Source organism: Molothrus ater, chromosome 14 (genome assembly GCF_012460135.2).
Source record: "Molothrus ater isolate BHLD 08-10-18 breed brown headed cowbird chromosome 14, BPBGC_Mater_1.1, whole genome shotgun sequence".
Lineage (NCBI taxonomy): Eukaryota > Metazoa > Chordata > Aves > Passeriformes > Icteridae > Molothrus > Molothrus ater.
This window is the reverse complement of record NC_050491.2, coordinates 13324200-13339160: the sequence shown is the minus strand read 5'-3', so window position 1 is coordinate 13339160 and position 14961 is coordinate 13324200. Positions and strand designations below refer to the sequence as shown.

At 42.7% G+C, this 14961-nt stretch overlaps 1 protein-coding gene across 1 annotated transcript; it reads left to right on the top strand.

Moving 5' to 3' along the window:
* The first annotated feature begins 2206 nt into the window (after positions 1–2206).
* Positions 2207–13811, top strand: ZC4H2 (zinc finger C4H2-type containing). Its single transcript, XM_036402271.2, has 5 exons — positions 2207–2393; positions 5533–5704; positions 6958–7130; positions 8331–8493; positions 9593–13811. The coding sequence occupies exons 1-5, from the start codon at positions 2341–2343 to the stop codon at positions 9704–9706; spliced, it is 675 nt and encodes a 224-aa protein (XP_036258164.1). The 5' UTR covers positions 2207–2340; the 3' UTR covers positions 9707–13811.
* Positions 13812–14961: the final 1150 nt, after the last annotated feature.

Sequence of the window (14961 nt, the reverse complement as noted above, 5' to 3'; positions counted from 1 at the left end):
TTCTTTAAATGCTAATTATTTCATAACACGTGTTGCACTTTAAAAAAATGCAGTTAGAGTATTAATATTTGATAGTTCAGTTATAAGGGCCCTACATTGCATCACTACATCCAGACTTTTAGAATTAATTGCTGTAGCTGGGATAATTATCTAGGGAGGAAAAAAAAAATCCTTCCAGTTGGAATTGTTCTGAACTAGATTTGTTGTCATAATGCTAAAGTGTATGGACTGACATTAGACTGTTAAATGGAAGTAGCTGATATTTGCACAAAAATTCAGTCTGTGCTCAATGAAGTAGGGGAGTATTTTAACCTTGGTTTCATACTGCATAATCCTGCAACTTGTTTTGAAATCTATTTGCCTGTTGGCTCTTGGTTTAAAAAGGATCAGACAACAACAAGAAGGTTGAATTTTCCAGGATCAGCTGAAGAAATATTTTTTTCAGTGTCAGTTTAGTCCTAAGTACCTTAGCTTTCTTTAAAAAATCCAGTCCACATGCTGGGAAAAACTGATCATTATTTGCATCCCAAAATTTATCAAAGTTTGTAAATAGCACCAGAATAAATAATACATACCAGTGCAGTGATTTCAGATCATATAAAAAACTGTCAGACCCACTTTGTCTAAAAGAAAAACTGAAACACAGACATTGAAACACCTGAACAAAGCCATGAAGCACAAGTTGAATGCTACCAATTTGTATGTGCTGGGACTGCAAGTGTCAAACTTTTTGACTGTTTTGAAGTGCCTTGAAATGTGAAGATGTAATATTTTCTCTCCTTTTTTAAAACATGGAGAGGAAAAATAACTGCTAAGGCTTGTGGGTGGGTTTACTTCCTAAGAACTTCCAACTGATTTACAACAGTTTGTGAAGTGGTTTTCTTAGTGTTATTCAAAGCAGAGTAAAGGAACAAGTTGAACTTGCATTTTCATTTTCAGCCCTCAACCTTTTAGATTAGCCTGTAAAAACAGGAATCAAAAAATAGGATAAGTAGTGCAAAAATAGGCTGGGATTCTCATCACTCCTGTTTGAGGGCATTTTCCTTCTCTCCCTCTTGTCCTCACCCTGCCTGCTCTCCCTCCCTCACTGTCTTAGCAACAAGATTCACTGGCTGACTGTAGCTAACTTGTCTTCTACCCCCTCAAACCAATTAGTTCATCTATTTAAATCATGCATCAAAGAAGCCTCTCCCCCTATGAGCACACAGCACTTAGGGCTCAATCCTACAACCTTCAATTTTTAAGGTAGTGAGAGTTGGCAATTGACTCAGATTACATGAGGATAAGACCTTGTATGTTCTAATATCTTTACGAAATCTGTAGCATGATGAAGAGGATGCTGGTGCTGTCACTGTTTTCTTTTATCTACCTTTTTCTTTATTTGAAGAACACAACAATATAGGGAAAAGCCCTTAAGTTATGAAGAAAGCAAATAAAACATCTATTCACGTCACCCTGATTTTTTTAAGATTTTCTAAGCCTTCTGATCTTTACATTTTTGTAACAAACTTTCTCACACACTTTCTGTAAATAACTTATTGTTTTGCATTCTTTTATGGAGGAGGAGAAATTTGATGGACTCTTGGTTTGTCCAGTGTCATTGGAGAGGTGGCACTTTCACCCTCCAATCCACTGTCACTTTTGGAAATCTATAAATATTAGAGTCAGAAAATAAACTTCCCCCTTTTTACCTTGAGAACAGCAGTGTGTGCGTGTTGTGTTATTTCGTGTCCTGTAGTGACATCCACATAACCTCTTCTATTCACAAATGCCGCTTATTCATTATCGGTTCCAGAAACTTGCAAAGGTTGGATTTGGTGAGCAATTAGAACATTCAGTAGAAAACTCAGAGCATCCAGGAGAAAACAGCATTGTAGTAGTCAATGCCCACAGCATCCCTTTTTGTCAAAGCTTTTAATCAAAATCACGAACCCATCAACAGTCTTTTAGTGCATATTTTAACGAAATACTAAACATTGCACAGATCTCAGAAGGAAGCCTCCTGCTCTTTTTGCACTCCTAACAACCTCTAGCATAATGAGGTGTGACAAATTGATTTAAAATGTAGTTGCAGGAAGAAGGGCAGGCGAGCTTTGCTCTGCCTTGTGGGTGTTGTAGTCATTTTGCAGCTTCTCTGCCTGGGCAGCAATAGGAGCCCGGACTCGAAGTCCCACAGCTCCCGCTAGAGTCTGCCGCACAGGCTCAGAGCCCATATGCGAGCAGGGGGTGACTACATTGTGTCTATTGTATGGTTTTTTTGTTTTGGTTTGGTTTCGGTTTTTTTTTTCCCCTCGGGCATTTTGCACGTTTCACGGGAGGTGTAAACCGGGAGTAAAAAGCATGGCAGATGAGCAAGAAATAATGTGCAAACTCGAGAGCATCAAGGAGATCAGGTATGTTTGCTTTGTGCCCCATCGGTTCCGTGAAGCAGCTTTTTCCTCGGGGGAGCGGACGAGTTGCATCGATCCGAAAGTAGCTATTGTGCTACTGAGGGAAAGAAAACTACCGCTGGCTTCACGACGAGAGCTCAAAATACATTTTTCTAAGCAGGGAGGGAGCATCTGCTGCTGGGAATCGCGGCTGGAATGCGTAGTGCAGGGCGGTAATGGTCGTGCATTTGCAGAGCGCAGCCCCGAGTGATGGCACGGAGAGAAGGCGGAGTGCGCGGGGGGAAGGACCGAGCGGCTGCGGGGGAGTGGTGTCGGGCCGCGGCTCTGGAGGGTTTCACTGTTGTTTGTTTGTTTGTTTTTAAGTCGTTTGAATTAGTATTTCATATTCATGAGCCTCTGAATCTGTTATTTTGCCCCACTCACTCCCGGGCAGGAGCCTTGTCGAGCTGAGAAGGAAGCGGGGATGGCAAGGACAGCAGAGTCTGACACCCAAATCCAAGGGTGGACGTGCCTCGGGCAGGACAGGGCTGGGCAGCGCTACAGGCACCGGGGTGCAGGACAGCCATCTGTCCATTCATTTATCCGTCTGTCCGTCCGTCGGTCCCCCGCGGAGGGCGGCGGTAGGGCAGGGCCCTCCGGGGAGCGGTGGATCCGTGCGGGATGAGAGGGGAGCGGCTGAGCTTTGGCTCCTTCTCTGTCCCTGCCCTCCGTGCCCTTCGGCCAAAGGCGGGGAGCGACCGAGGGAGCCCCGCGGAGATGTCCCTGCCTGGTCCTGCGGCCGCCGCCAGGGAATAGGGACACACCGGGGATGGGGACACACCGGGGATGGGGACACACCGGGGATGGGGACACACCGGGCACACCGGGGATGGGGACACACACCGGGGATGGGGACACACACCGGGGATGGGGACACACTGGGGATGGGGACACACCGGGGATGGGGACACACACCGGGGATGGGGACACACCGGGGATGGGGACACACACCGGGGATGGGGACACACCGTACGCACCGGGGATGGGGACACACCGGGCGCACCGGGGCTTTTTCATCCGTGCCCTCCTGCCACAAGGCCCGAGGGCTGCGGCTCATGCCGTGCAGAACACCGGGAATTTGTTACAGCATCCTTTGTAGGGTGAGCTGCAGGATGCTGTGGGAGAGGGGGCTCATTGAAAGCCAGGCAGGGTACAGCACGCTCCTTTGAATGAGTAAACAGGTTTATTTACAGGTTCCTTCATCAGGAACCTTCTTCATAACTTTAGGCAGGGCGTTTCCACTCCTTGGTTTAGGGCACCGATTTCCAGCATTAGGCCTGAGCTCTCTGTTTAGTTGGAGCCAAAACACCTTAGAGAGAACAGTGGTTTTGAATGCAGGTGGGAGGTGGAAGGCATGCTGACTGTGAAACCCCAGAGCCATGAGAAGTGTTTGGGATGTGACAGCCAGAGAGGGCTGGCAGAGAGAGAGGAGAGAGGGCTGGCAGAGAGGAATCCCAGCTCCCAGGTGATCACAGGCACTCGTGGCTGGTTACAGCATCTCTAAGGAGCACACTTTATCCGTGGAACAAGTGAATTTGGCAGCAGAGTATGGGCCTCAGCCTTCTTCACATAATACTACAGAGGTGAACAAAGATCAAGCAAAAGTATTTGTCTGTCTAGTATCCCCAAACTATTTGTAGAAAGAGATGTGACAGTGTAAGAAGGATGATTTTGTACTCAACTGGTACACAGGCTCTGTTTTAGAAAACAGATCTAACTATGGTTTACTACAGTGTGGTCCAATTACTGTAACACTTAAATTAATTTTTCAGTGAGAGTAGTATCCTGTATTTGGAAATTTACAGTGCATTCAGTTTTCTGATCACATATTCAAAGGTGATGTATTAACTGCACTTGATGGATTTTTGCTATTATTTTGTGGTATAAGGTAGAGCAAAGGTGATGTTTAGCTTTAGTGTACAATGAAGTATCAAACAAGTTACTTGAGTGTATTTTAAATTTTAAAAAATCATTGTCAAAAAGCCAGTCCTACTTGCAACATTGATGTCTATTTTGAGTCACCTTTAGCAAAATCTGATGAAATAAACCTGTTTATGCATTCGAAGCTTGCATTCTGTGAAGAATTTCCTTCAAGATAAACATGAGATCTCCTTATGTTTACAGATTCACCTTTGATAGGTTTAGCAGACTTTATTTTAATCTGCATTTCATGCATTCTATGGACAGAGGGGAAAGAAGTCTTCATGAACAAAATCAAAGAACTTGCCCATTTTTATATTTGATCTCTATTATGTATTATGATACAGCTTAGCTGGGTTTTGAAGGGATGTGGGAATCTGATTTCGAATCTGGACTCTGATCTCTATATCCATATCTGTATCTATAGATAAATACATATCATTTGTAGTCAAGGGAATACTTCTTTCAGTAAACCCACTGGATGCCCACAATCCAAGCATATATGCACATGCTTATTTATATGCATGCTTATTTAAATACTTCCCCAGAAATAACCCATTCATAAAATTAGGTAAATACCTAAAGACTCAGTGTTCTGACTGGGAGGAGATACAAGAGAATAAGAATGAATTTACTGATGAGAGATGCAGACACATGTCATAAATACAAGAGACGAAACAGAAATTTTGTAATTGTTCTGTTTTAAATCTCCTTTGTTCATATTATCCCTGCCAGACCACCTGCTTCTGAATACATATTGTATGTAGAAGTTTTTTATGGTACTGTTTTTATCTCTTGCAGCTTTATAAACTCCTGAAATGAGAGAGGGAGGAACCCAGGTCATATTACTAGCTATGACACTTGGAATATGTAGCCATAATTAATTGTCCACGTGACTGACCCTGCTTTCTGCCATGCTCTGTCAAAACCTGACAACATTCTATTAATTTCATAATTCAGTACAAGGATTCTCTTACCACTGAAGAGCTCAGCAAAAGAGCTAGCATTGGAATTCAGTATTCTCCTTGTACCTCACCTTCTCTCAGACTCATTTAGTCTCATTCTTGTCTATTGCTGCTATTGCCTTCTTTTATCTGTCTAATCCCATATAAACTGACACCTCACAAAAACGTGTCAATGACTTACTGATGTCTCTCTATTTTTAATTGTCACTGGGATTCAGGAATAAGACTTTGCAGATGGAAAAAATAAAGGCAAGACTGAAAGCAGAATTTGAAGCCCTGGAGTCTGAAGAGAGGCACTTGAAGGAATATAAACAAGAAATGGACCTGCTGCTGCAGGAGAAGATGGCTCACGTGGAGGAGCTGAGACTGATCCACGCTGACATTAACGTGGTAAGTGCCAGCCCAGCTCAGACACTCTGACTCAGACACAGCTGCATGTGAATCATCCCACAGCTTGTGGAATTGTGCACATGAGTGAAGCATCACTGGTTCAATAATGTGCACTTTACAACACCATCCTGGGATCCTACAGAGAGCACAAAGTAAATATACCTCAGGATAACTGCTTTTTCTCTTTGCAGGGCAGGATATTTTATAATGCTGGCATAATAAGCTGTTGCACTGAGAGGATAGATAAGATAACCAAGGCTGTTGTGGCTATGACTTTGCCAGTAGCCACAGTGATACCACTCCAGCTGTCCCACAGAAAACAGTTCTTCCTGTTAGTCCTTTCTCATTTAGCATCCAGAAACAGAAACTTTGGCAGCTAGGTGGGACAAGGAGATTTTGAGAAAATACATAGTGTTTGTTAAATTCATAGTAAGAGCTGACCTTCATCCCAGAGTGGAATCACCAAACATCAAGAAGCACCAGCCTGAAGGGAATTAATACAAAAAAGAGACAAAACAATTTATAAACAGGGAAGATTAGCCAATTAGAGGACTGAATAGGGAATATATTTTTAAATACATATTTTATGTCGTGTTAGGGCACTTACATGGGGTTTTTAGCTCTCAAGGTATCTGTGTTGCGCTGGAAGAAAAAAGCTCCAACAGGTGAAAAAAGTACAAGCTATGTACTGGATTTGCAGACTACATTTATTTATGATTTCAAATGTCTGCTCCCTGTCCAGCTGCATAACCTCAACCCCTCTTTCATCCTCCTCTCTTTGTGCAGTCAGATTGTCTTTTTCTCTGCTGCTTTTCCCACTTGCTGCAGTAAGGGAAGCAAAAACCTTTCCTTAGCTTGTTTGTTAACTTCTGCCAGTCAGTGTTCAGGTATCTTAGAAACACAGAAGATTAGTTTGTTACTTTAAGCTCTTTTTTAGTGTCTCTTGAGAGTCTTCTATAGCTCCTCACTTGCCAGCTTTATTTGTAGCCTGTCTCTCTGCTTTTTCTGTTGTTCAGAAGGTCCTATAGGTTGAGTGCACTTTTTAAAAATGAAAATGCATGTCATATGTCACTTTCTGTTGCTTCTCCTTTACCCATTTTTCATCCTCCCAATACCTTAAGTCTTTGCTTTACTATTGCATTGTCTCAAATCTCTTCCAACTTGAGTGAGAAAAATCTACTCTTTCTGGCACAATCTGTTGCTCAGTCAGAGAGGAACAGTTCTTTAAAAGCGTGCCCAACCTGCTGTTTCAGATGGAGAACACTATCAAGCAGTCTGAGAACGATCTGAACAAACTCTTGGAATCGACTCGCCGGCTCCACGAGGAGTACAAGCCCCTCAAGGAGCACGTGGATGCCTTGAGGATGACTCTGGGTCTGCAGAGGCTGCCAGACCTGTGTGAGGAGGAAGAGAAACTGTCCCTCGAGTAAGTCTCCAAAGCAAACATTATCTGCCTTTATGCTTTCTTTCAGTTCTACTGGTCATTTTCTCGTTTTAATTTTGTTGGTAGGTGGAAAAAAACAACCCAAGAGGTAGGCATGAAAAACAGAAGTTAACAAAAAAGGGATGTGGAGGACGTGTTTGATAACATTCAGTCTGAATTTGTTTCAAGTTAAATTTAGGTTATTCCAAACTGCAAACCCTACATACCACATGCAAACATTTAAGGGTGGTTGTTGGCCTTCTAGGTTTCATACTATATGTTGCTTTTTCTATATTTTTATTTTTTCTTGAAAATTACTTCTTTAGCAAGAAATAGTAGGAGGCAATACATGAGAGGGATACAAACCAGGTATTCTTCAGTTGGGTTGTGCTGCTCCTAGTCAGAGTTTTACTTTTTGCTGCCTGCACATGGCAGTGGCTTTTAGCCAAATACCTGTGACTGTCAACAAGTTTCCCTGAGATGTGGAATGGATTTGGGTAATAAATCACAGTCTCATTTTTACATATAACCTAGGCAGAGCTGAGTGGCAGAATTAGCTACTATTCAAAGAACAGTATCCTTTGTTTAACAGACCAGTTTTAAATGCAAGGGATGTTTTAATATGCAAGTATTGCTCTTATTGCCCAGCACAATTAATATATATACTTTTACAATACTATACAGTATTAGTACAATTACTATAGTACAATTACTATATACAATTAATATAAATACTATATATTTATTTACATACGCACACATTTTTCAAGATTTCCCTTGTATTTCTATAGAAATGTTGTTTTACAATCCAAACACCTTGACACTACAAAGAATGTATTGATCTGTTTATTAATATGCTGTGCACAAAAGTTATTAATTTTAACAGAATAAAATAGAAAAACTGTTTGACAGAGGTGCATCTGAAGCTGTTGCCTATTTCTCTTCTATACATGTTGTCTATTTTTCATCTTACTAGATTTACATCCAGTCTGGAATCTGGCTGAAGTGTAGAAATGCAGAAGAAACACCACATATTCTATTTATGAACTAGTCAATGTGTAGGCAATTTGGCAGTTTGACTCTAGTGGAGGAACATGATAGGGAAATGTGATCCACTGTATTTTAACACCAAATATCTTTTACAGGCTAATGAAATACTGCAGAAGGTGGTTACATTTTTTTGTTTGTCATCCTTTTGTCTAGCTACTTTGAAAAGCAGAAAGCAGAATGGCAGACAGAACCACAGGAGCCTCCCATCCCAGAGTCTCTGGCTGCAGCTGCAGCAGCTGCCCAACAGCTGCAGGTGGCCAGGAAGCAAGATACCAGACAGACAGCAACTTTCAGACAGCAGCCACCTCCAATGAAGGTCAGGAGATGGAATGTGCTGGTTTTTCTCTTTTGTCATTGGAATGCATTACGTTTAGAAGGTGATTAATGTCTGTGAAAAGGAAAAGTTACATGTCCTGATGGCGATTTTCCTTGCAGGGGTTCAAAACAAGAGCAAGCAGTAGACTAAAGTAGTAGCACCAGTCATCAAGGGTTAAGGATAAGAATCCTTTAGTATTTAAAAGTCACCCTCAGCAGAGATGTAGGCAATTCCCATTCCTCCTGTGTTTCACACGGGAGCAAGGCATGTAAGAAATAGAAAAAAAACTTGGCAAAAGAAAAAGTAGTGGCTCTTATTTAATGCCATATGGAGTCATATTAAAAACAGTGCACATCTTTTATGGGGGAAATTACCAATGGTGTAAATTACCAGGAAAAGCGATTGCTTCTGCACTTGGGATCTTCATGAGTAACATGTAGATTAATGTAACATAACCACAGGCACTTCAGTGACAGTTTTACTCAGCTCCTTATGTAGTGAGAAGAGTTAAGTAGTTAGACAGGGGTATTCCTCCCACCCAGGTTCCAGAGTCACTAAGAAGGCTAACTGATGTAGGTACACCTCAAAGTAATATACTTACTATCTGTAGTTAGGCAATTGAAAAACCATTCTACAAGTAATAGGCTTCAGTCAGATGTAAATTACAGGGCTTAGTCTGGAGCAAAAGGGCAGAGTTCTGTACCTTGTGTTAAATATGTGGAATTCATCCAATTACCTGCTCCTGCCTTCAATTCTGTGACACTGCAGTTGGCCATCACTGTAACTTCTCTGACTCAGTGAGCTATTAGGCAGGTAAACACCTTTAAAACATCACTGTAACCTTTAACACAAAATAGAATTTAAAGTTACTGATACACGTGTGAGCCACATGTCTGCAGAAATGCAGTTTTAATTCAATGAGATGCTCTGATTTTCAGTAAGCCTGAAATTACAATCCACATAACCTTGGTTGTGTAGAGTGCAGCAGCAGTCTACCTTTGCAGGCAAGGAGCCTTGTTTTTGTCTGTACTGGAACTCAATAACCTGTGTACCAAGGCCACTTTGGTGTTTGTAACCAGAGGCTGCAATTGCATTTCAGGCGTGTTTGTCGTGTCACCAGCAAATCCACCGGAACGCGCCCATTTGTCCCCTGTGCAAAGCCAAGAGCCGCTCTCGGAACCCCAAAAAGCCCAAGAGGAAACAGGATGAATGAAATCCAGAAGATTGTGACAAGCTCCTGTCCCAGTACTCTTCCAGTAGAATGGCAAATTTGCCCAGACTTTGCTGAATTGCAGACTCAAGTATGACTGTCTCATTGTTTTCTATTTAAATGCAATGTAAGCACAATGATCCTGCTCTAAGTTCCTTCCAGTCTTTAGGATTTGGTTTTAGGAAAGTAAATATTACTGGTGCTACAGTTTAACATTTCAATTGCTCCATCTTTTGTACTCCTGAACAAACTGGAATTCTTTGTGCAAGTATCCTAAATGTCAGGCTATTTCTATTGACCAAATGTGATTACCACAAATGCTTTTATGTTCTCTTTTTAAAAAACAGATATTACTAAAAGATTATTCTCTTTTCTCCTGATAACAGGAGACTATTTCAAGTGCTGAAATAGCAGACTGTCTGTTTGTTTCACTGAAGAACAATTTGTTCTCCAATCTTGTAAGACTGGGTAGGTTTGGGTATCCAATGGAACTGTTTTTAAACAGGAAATGTTCAGGGAAAACGAGATTTGTTATACAGAATATCAATGCATTAAGGACACACATGGGTTTTGATTTACTGAAGTTGATTGTACCATTCCCTCAAACTTGACTTAAAACTTGGAAAGGTGCTGGCTGTGTATGAATTTCTAAAAATGATGTAATTTGTCATGCTTTAACATCTTAACAGGTTATTATTTTCAGCAGTCTAAAGACTGACTGACTTAAGAGCAAGGCTGAAGTGAGCTCTGTTAGTGATCCTCCTAGGCTTTAAGGCTGACCAATGCACTGTGGTTCTCTAGGAAACATGCATGATATATCCCAGATCTCTGTGTGCACAGACTGCACATCAGCCATTCTGCATGTCTTCTGTTCCTGGTTTCTACAGCCAAAATCCGGCAGACATGTCCTCCGCTGGAGCATAGGAAAGTTCAGGAACATGCATGAGGAACAGTGTCAACTAAAAATTATGAGTTTCACCAGAACCAACAAGCTTTGGTGTCATTGTCCTCCCTCAACCAAAGCTTTCTATTTTTCTGTCTTTTAATAGGTCATTTTCAAATAAGCTTTACTTCAGGCCAGTTTGTTTTCTTGTTCCTTGTGTGCCAAAAGAACCCTGACTAAAGCATCTGGAGTAGATCACTCCCTGTATGTCTTCCCTTTGTTTCGTGTAATTTAACAACAGTTCTTGCTATGAGGAGGATGGCAATGATCCACTTACAGAACTGGCGGTTGAAATTTACTCATCTCTAATCCCAGTTTTGTCACCACCTTTGTTGCCTAAATTGATCTCAAGTGTTAAATATTCTTTTCACTAACTCTGGGACGCAGGAAGTGCTTGTTCACACTCTTCTCTTTAGCCCAGGTTTCTCTCTATATTATGTTAGAGTGGTTATATTGGGAATTTGGCTTGTTAGACAGGAAGAACAGGGAAGCTCCAAGTCTCTGCTCCAAGAACTTTGCCAAATGTTGGCAACTGTAACAAATCTACATGATGCAATTTTGCTGGCCAAATCACACATGTCACCATTCATTTCCTATGTCTGCCACTAAGTACATGAGTGATTTACTGAAAAGTCCTAAAACTTAAGCCAGGTTCAGGAGATATTCCCCCATTTTAATCTTACATGGTCAAATCAACATCTGCCAACAGCAGGCACAATGTGAACCACCTACCCCCGAAATTATGTGAAAAGCAGATTCTGCTAGCTGAATTACAGGGATTTGGTCTCTGAGATAGCAATAATGGAAGACAGTCTCCATGCTCCAAATGGCAATAGTGTGTTATACATGTTTTGTGGCACAAATACTGGATTTTACTGTTTCAAATGTCAGGGTGGTCTCATGCTGTGTGCTCTGTTCAGAGCAATTCCTATGGAGTTGAAGGGAAACTGCACAGAGTTAAAAGACAGTATGTGGGCTTCCCCAAAGTGCATACAGGAGAGCAGCATACTTTGATGGTGGTTGTACATAAATTTAAGAAGTAGTGACAATGGAGTGGGTGAATGGTCTGCAATGAAGTAGTGTGAATAGGTGGATTGATTTGTAGAGACTTCTGCTTACAGTTCTGAAATAAGTAGGGTTAGTCATAGTTGTTCTCACTTCACTGTTACTTTGCCAGGTTCTTTCTTTCTTGGGAGATCCCTGAACTGAAGTATACTTAAGGATGCACCATTTACTAATTTAGTACAACAGTTTTGTACTTTTACTTTTTTAAACTAGTCTCATGTTCTCTTGTGTTTTACAAGGTTAGGGTTTGTTGTTTTTTTTTTTTAAAGTGAATCTGACACACTGTGTTTGCATCAATTGTACTAGTATTTACCAATTTTCACATCCTTTACAAAGGATATTCTGCCACATGAATAGCATGCCTTGCTGAGGGTGAGTAACTGGAGATAAGTCAGCAGGGTGCCCTGGCTGCCAAAAGGACCAACCACAACCTGGGGTACCTCCAGCACAGCATTGTCTCACTCTGCACTGCACTGGGGGGGCCTTGAGCACTGGGGGCAGCTTGGGGTGCCTCAGTGCAAGAAGGACATCAGACTGTTTCAGTGCTCTGGAGTCACCTCTGTGACCAAAACTGCAGAAGGTCTCAAGGACAAAACCTCTGAGGAGCAGCTGAGGACATTTGGCTTGTTCAGTTTGGAGGAAAGAGGGCTGAGGGGTGCCCTCATCACAGCCTACAACTTCCTCCAAGGGAGGAGGAGGTGCTGATCCCCCTCTGATGGCCAGCAACAGGATATGAGGAGATAGAATGAAGCTGCATTGAGGGAAGTTCAGGTTGGACACCAGGAAAAGGTTCTTCCCTGACAGAGTGGTTGGTGACTGGCCCAGTGACCCAGGGAAGTGGCCAAGGCACCAAGCCTGTCAGGGTTTGAGCATCACCTGGATTTCACTCTTAGCCATACAGTTTAATGCTAGGCAGTTGGACCCTTCATACTTGAGCTATTCTGTGATTCCAGCCATTTCAGAAGGTAAAATATGTGTTATGTATGAGGGGACCATGGGGGTGGGGGCAGGGAGGGAAGCAGTGTCTCTCACAGGGAAGGAGTTCTCTTTTCTCTCACGGAACAATCACAGAAGTTTAACTGAAGAACTTTTCTCGTGACAGCCCCAGGCTCTTTTCTCCCAGGCAACTCTCTCAAGAGACTGGAGGAATAATTAGGAAATATTGATTTCTTGGTATTCAGACAGAAGAGGAAGCTGTCTGAAGTACAGCTCTTAACACAAGTCTGCTGCATTTTTGCTTCATGGAGCAACAATGGCTTCTTCGTTTGTATCTGAAGTCTTTGTGGATACTTCTCCACTTCACTTAAATTTATTCTTATTTGGGTCAAATTGTCTGAGGAACCACAATGAGACCTTCCTCAAAGCTTAGGAGACTTTTATATTACTGAAGTCTGGTTTAACCCTGTCTTTGTGGTTCTGTTTTTAAAAGGGTATCCATGTAACAACAAAAGAACTGGATTTTCTTGGTAAAGATGGTTTCCAGGGTCTTTGTTCATCACTTGCCGCAAAGGATAGTCCTGTTGTTCTGCAACCAAACAGAAAAAAACCAAAATCCCAAGCCTTTCACCCTACCATCAACCCTAAGCTCATAAGTAAAAGGATGCAAACACTGTACTGCATCTGAATGCTTTGCTACAGAAATTTTCATACCCAAGCTGGGGAGGATCAGTTGTCCAAACTTTAGTGTCAAGGACACATTAACTACAGAGAAAATGTAAGGCAAATTTAAATACTTGCACTTCCTGAATTCAACCTTAGCTTTATAAACAGGACCCTGACTGAACCTGACAGTGGCTTCAATTTACATAATATAAATTTGAAAGAATAGACATTGATGTGTTACTTTAAATAGCATACTATTCAAGAAATTGGGACTTCACTAGCACTTTAAATAAATAAAAAGTGCTTTATTCTTTTATTTTACAGTTTTCTAATTCCTCCAGCATACATTTTCATTTTAGTATTTAGGTATTCTAGCAATATCTGGTATTTTCACTGGCTTCTGTGTTTTAAGTATTTTACTCCTGTGCCTCATAGGAGTAACAGTGTGAGTTTAATTTGTCTGTACAGTCCTTTTAAATAAATGTATGTTTCATGTCATGCTTTCTTCCTTCAGAGTACTTTCACATCTGTTATTTGCTTATGCTACTAAGAAGCCCAGGTGGTAAAACTCAGCTCTCTGATTTTACAGAATACCCTCAGCCACAATTCTGTTATACCTTTATAGAAACTTTATGGAAATAAATATGGGGTAAGAAAGATCCCTTCAAATAAGCTTTAGAAAATAGAAAGGAAAAGGAGATAGCAGAACAGGTGTCTCTGGGTCACATTTTTTGCTTTGGTCCTACAAATACAGATACATATGGGTTTGAAAATACACATACATCTTCTGTACATATAAATTATATAAATGAAACAGTAAAGGGCTTGAAAAGGGGAGAAAACAGGATTTCTGTGCAGGCAGCAGGAGCAGCTCCGCGCGTTTTGTGGCGCTGCAGGGCTCAGCGCTCGGGTCGCTGCTGCCGCCTGGGGGCAGCCCGCGGTACTGCAGGCCAAGAGCGGCACTGCGCCCCCGAATGCGCCTGCGCGGCCACTCGGACGCCTCGCGGGCGCCTCCTGCGCCTCAAAAGCGGGGCTGCAGCCCCGAAATGTGAAGGTGACCGTCACAGCGACCTGACAAGCGCCGGGGCTTTGTACACTTTGTACACTTTCTACGCTTTTTACACTCTGTACGCTCTATACACTGTTTACCCTTTCTACGCCCAGTGCTGCCGCCGGAGGGAAGCCCCCGGTACTGGAGCACGGCGCTGTCCGTGGCCGCCGTCGCCTCCCGCCGGCCCCGCCGCCCTCCCGGGCCCTGAGCAGCGCGGCCGCACCGCCTTCCCCCCGAGCAGCGGAAATCCAGCAGCCAAACCCACCCAAACTGCCTCCCCTCCGAGCCGGGTAAAGAAATCCAGCACCCAAACCCACCCAAACTGCCTCCCCTCCGAGCCGGGTAAAGAAATCCAGCACCCAAACCCACCCAAACTGCCTCCCCTCCGAGCCGGGCAAAGAGGGACCAGCCCGGTTAGAAACTGCCGAAAGAACCCCGCTCCCCCCTGTCCCCCTGACATTTCAAGGGTTGGTCAAGGGACTCGGCTTTTGTCTCTGTCGGAATTCAGGACATCCCTCTGTCTGTCCTGGACTGCCAAGACCCCTGCCAGGGGCTCAGAGACCCTGGCACAGAGCCCAAGACACCTGTGGGTTTGAT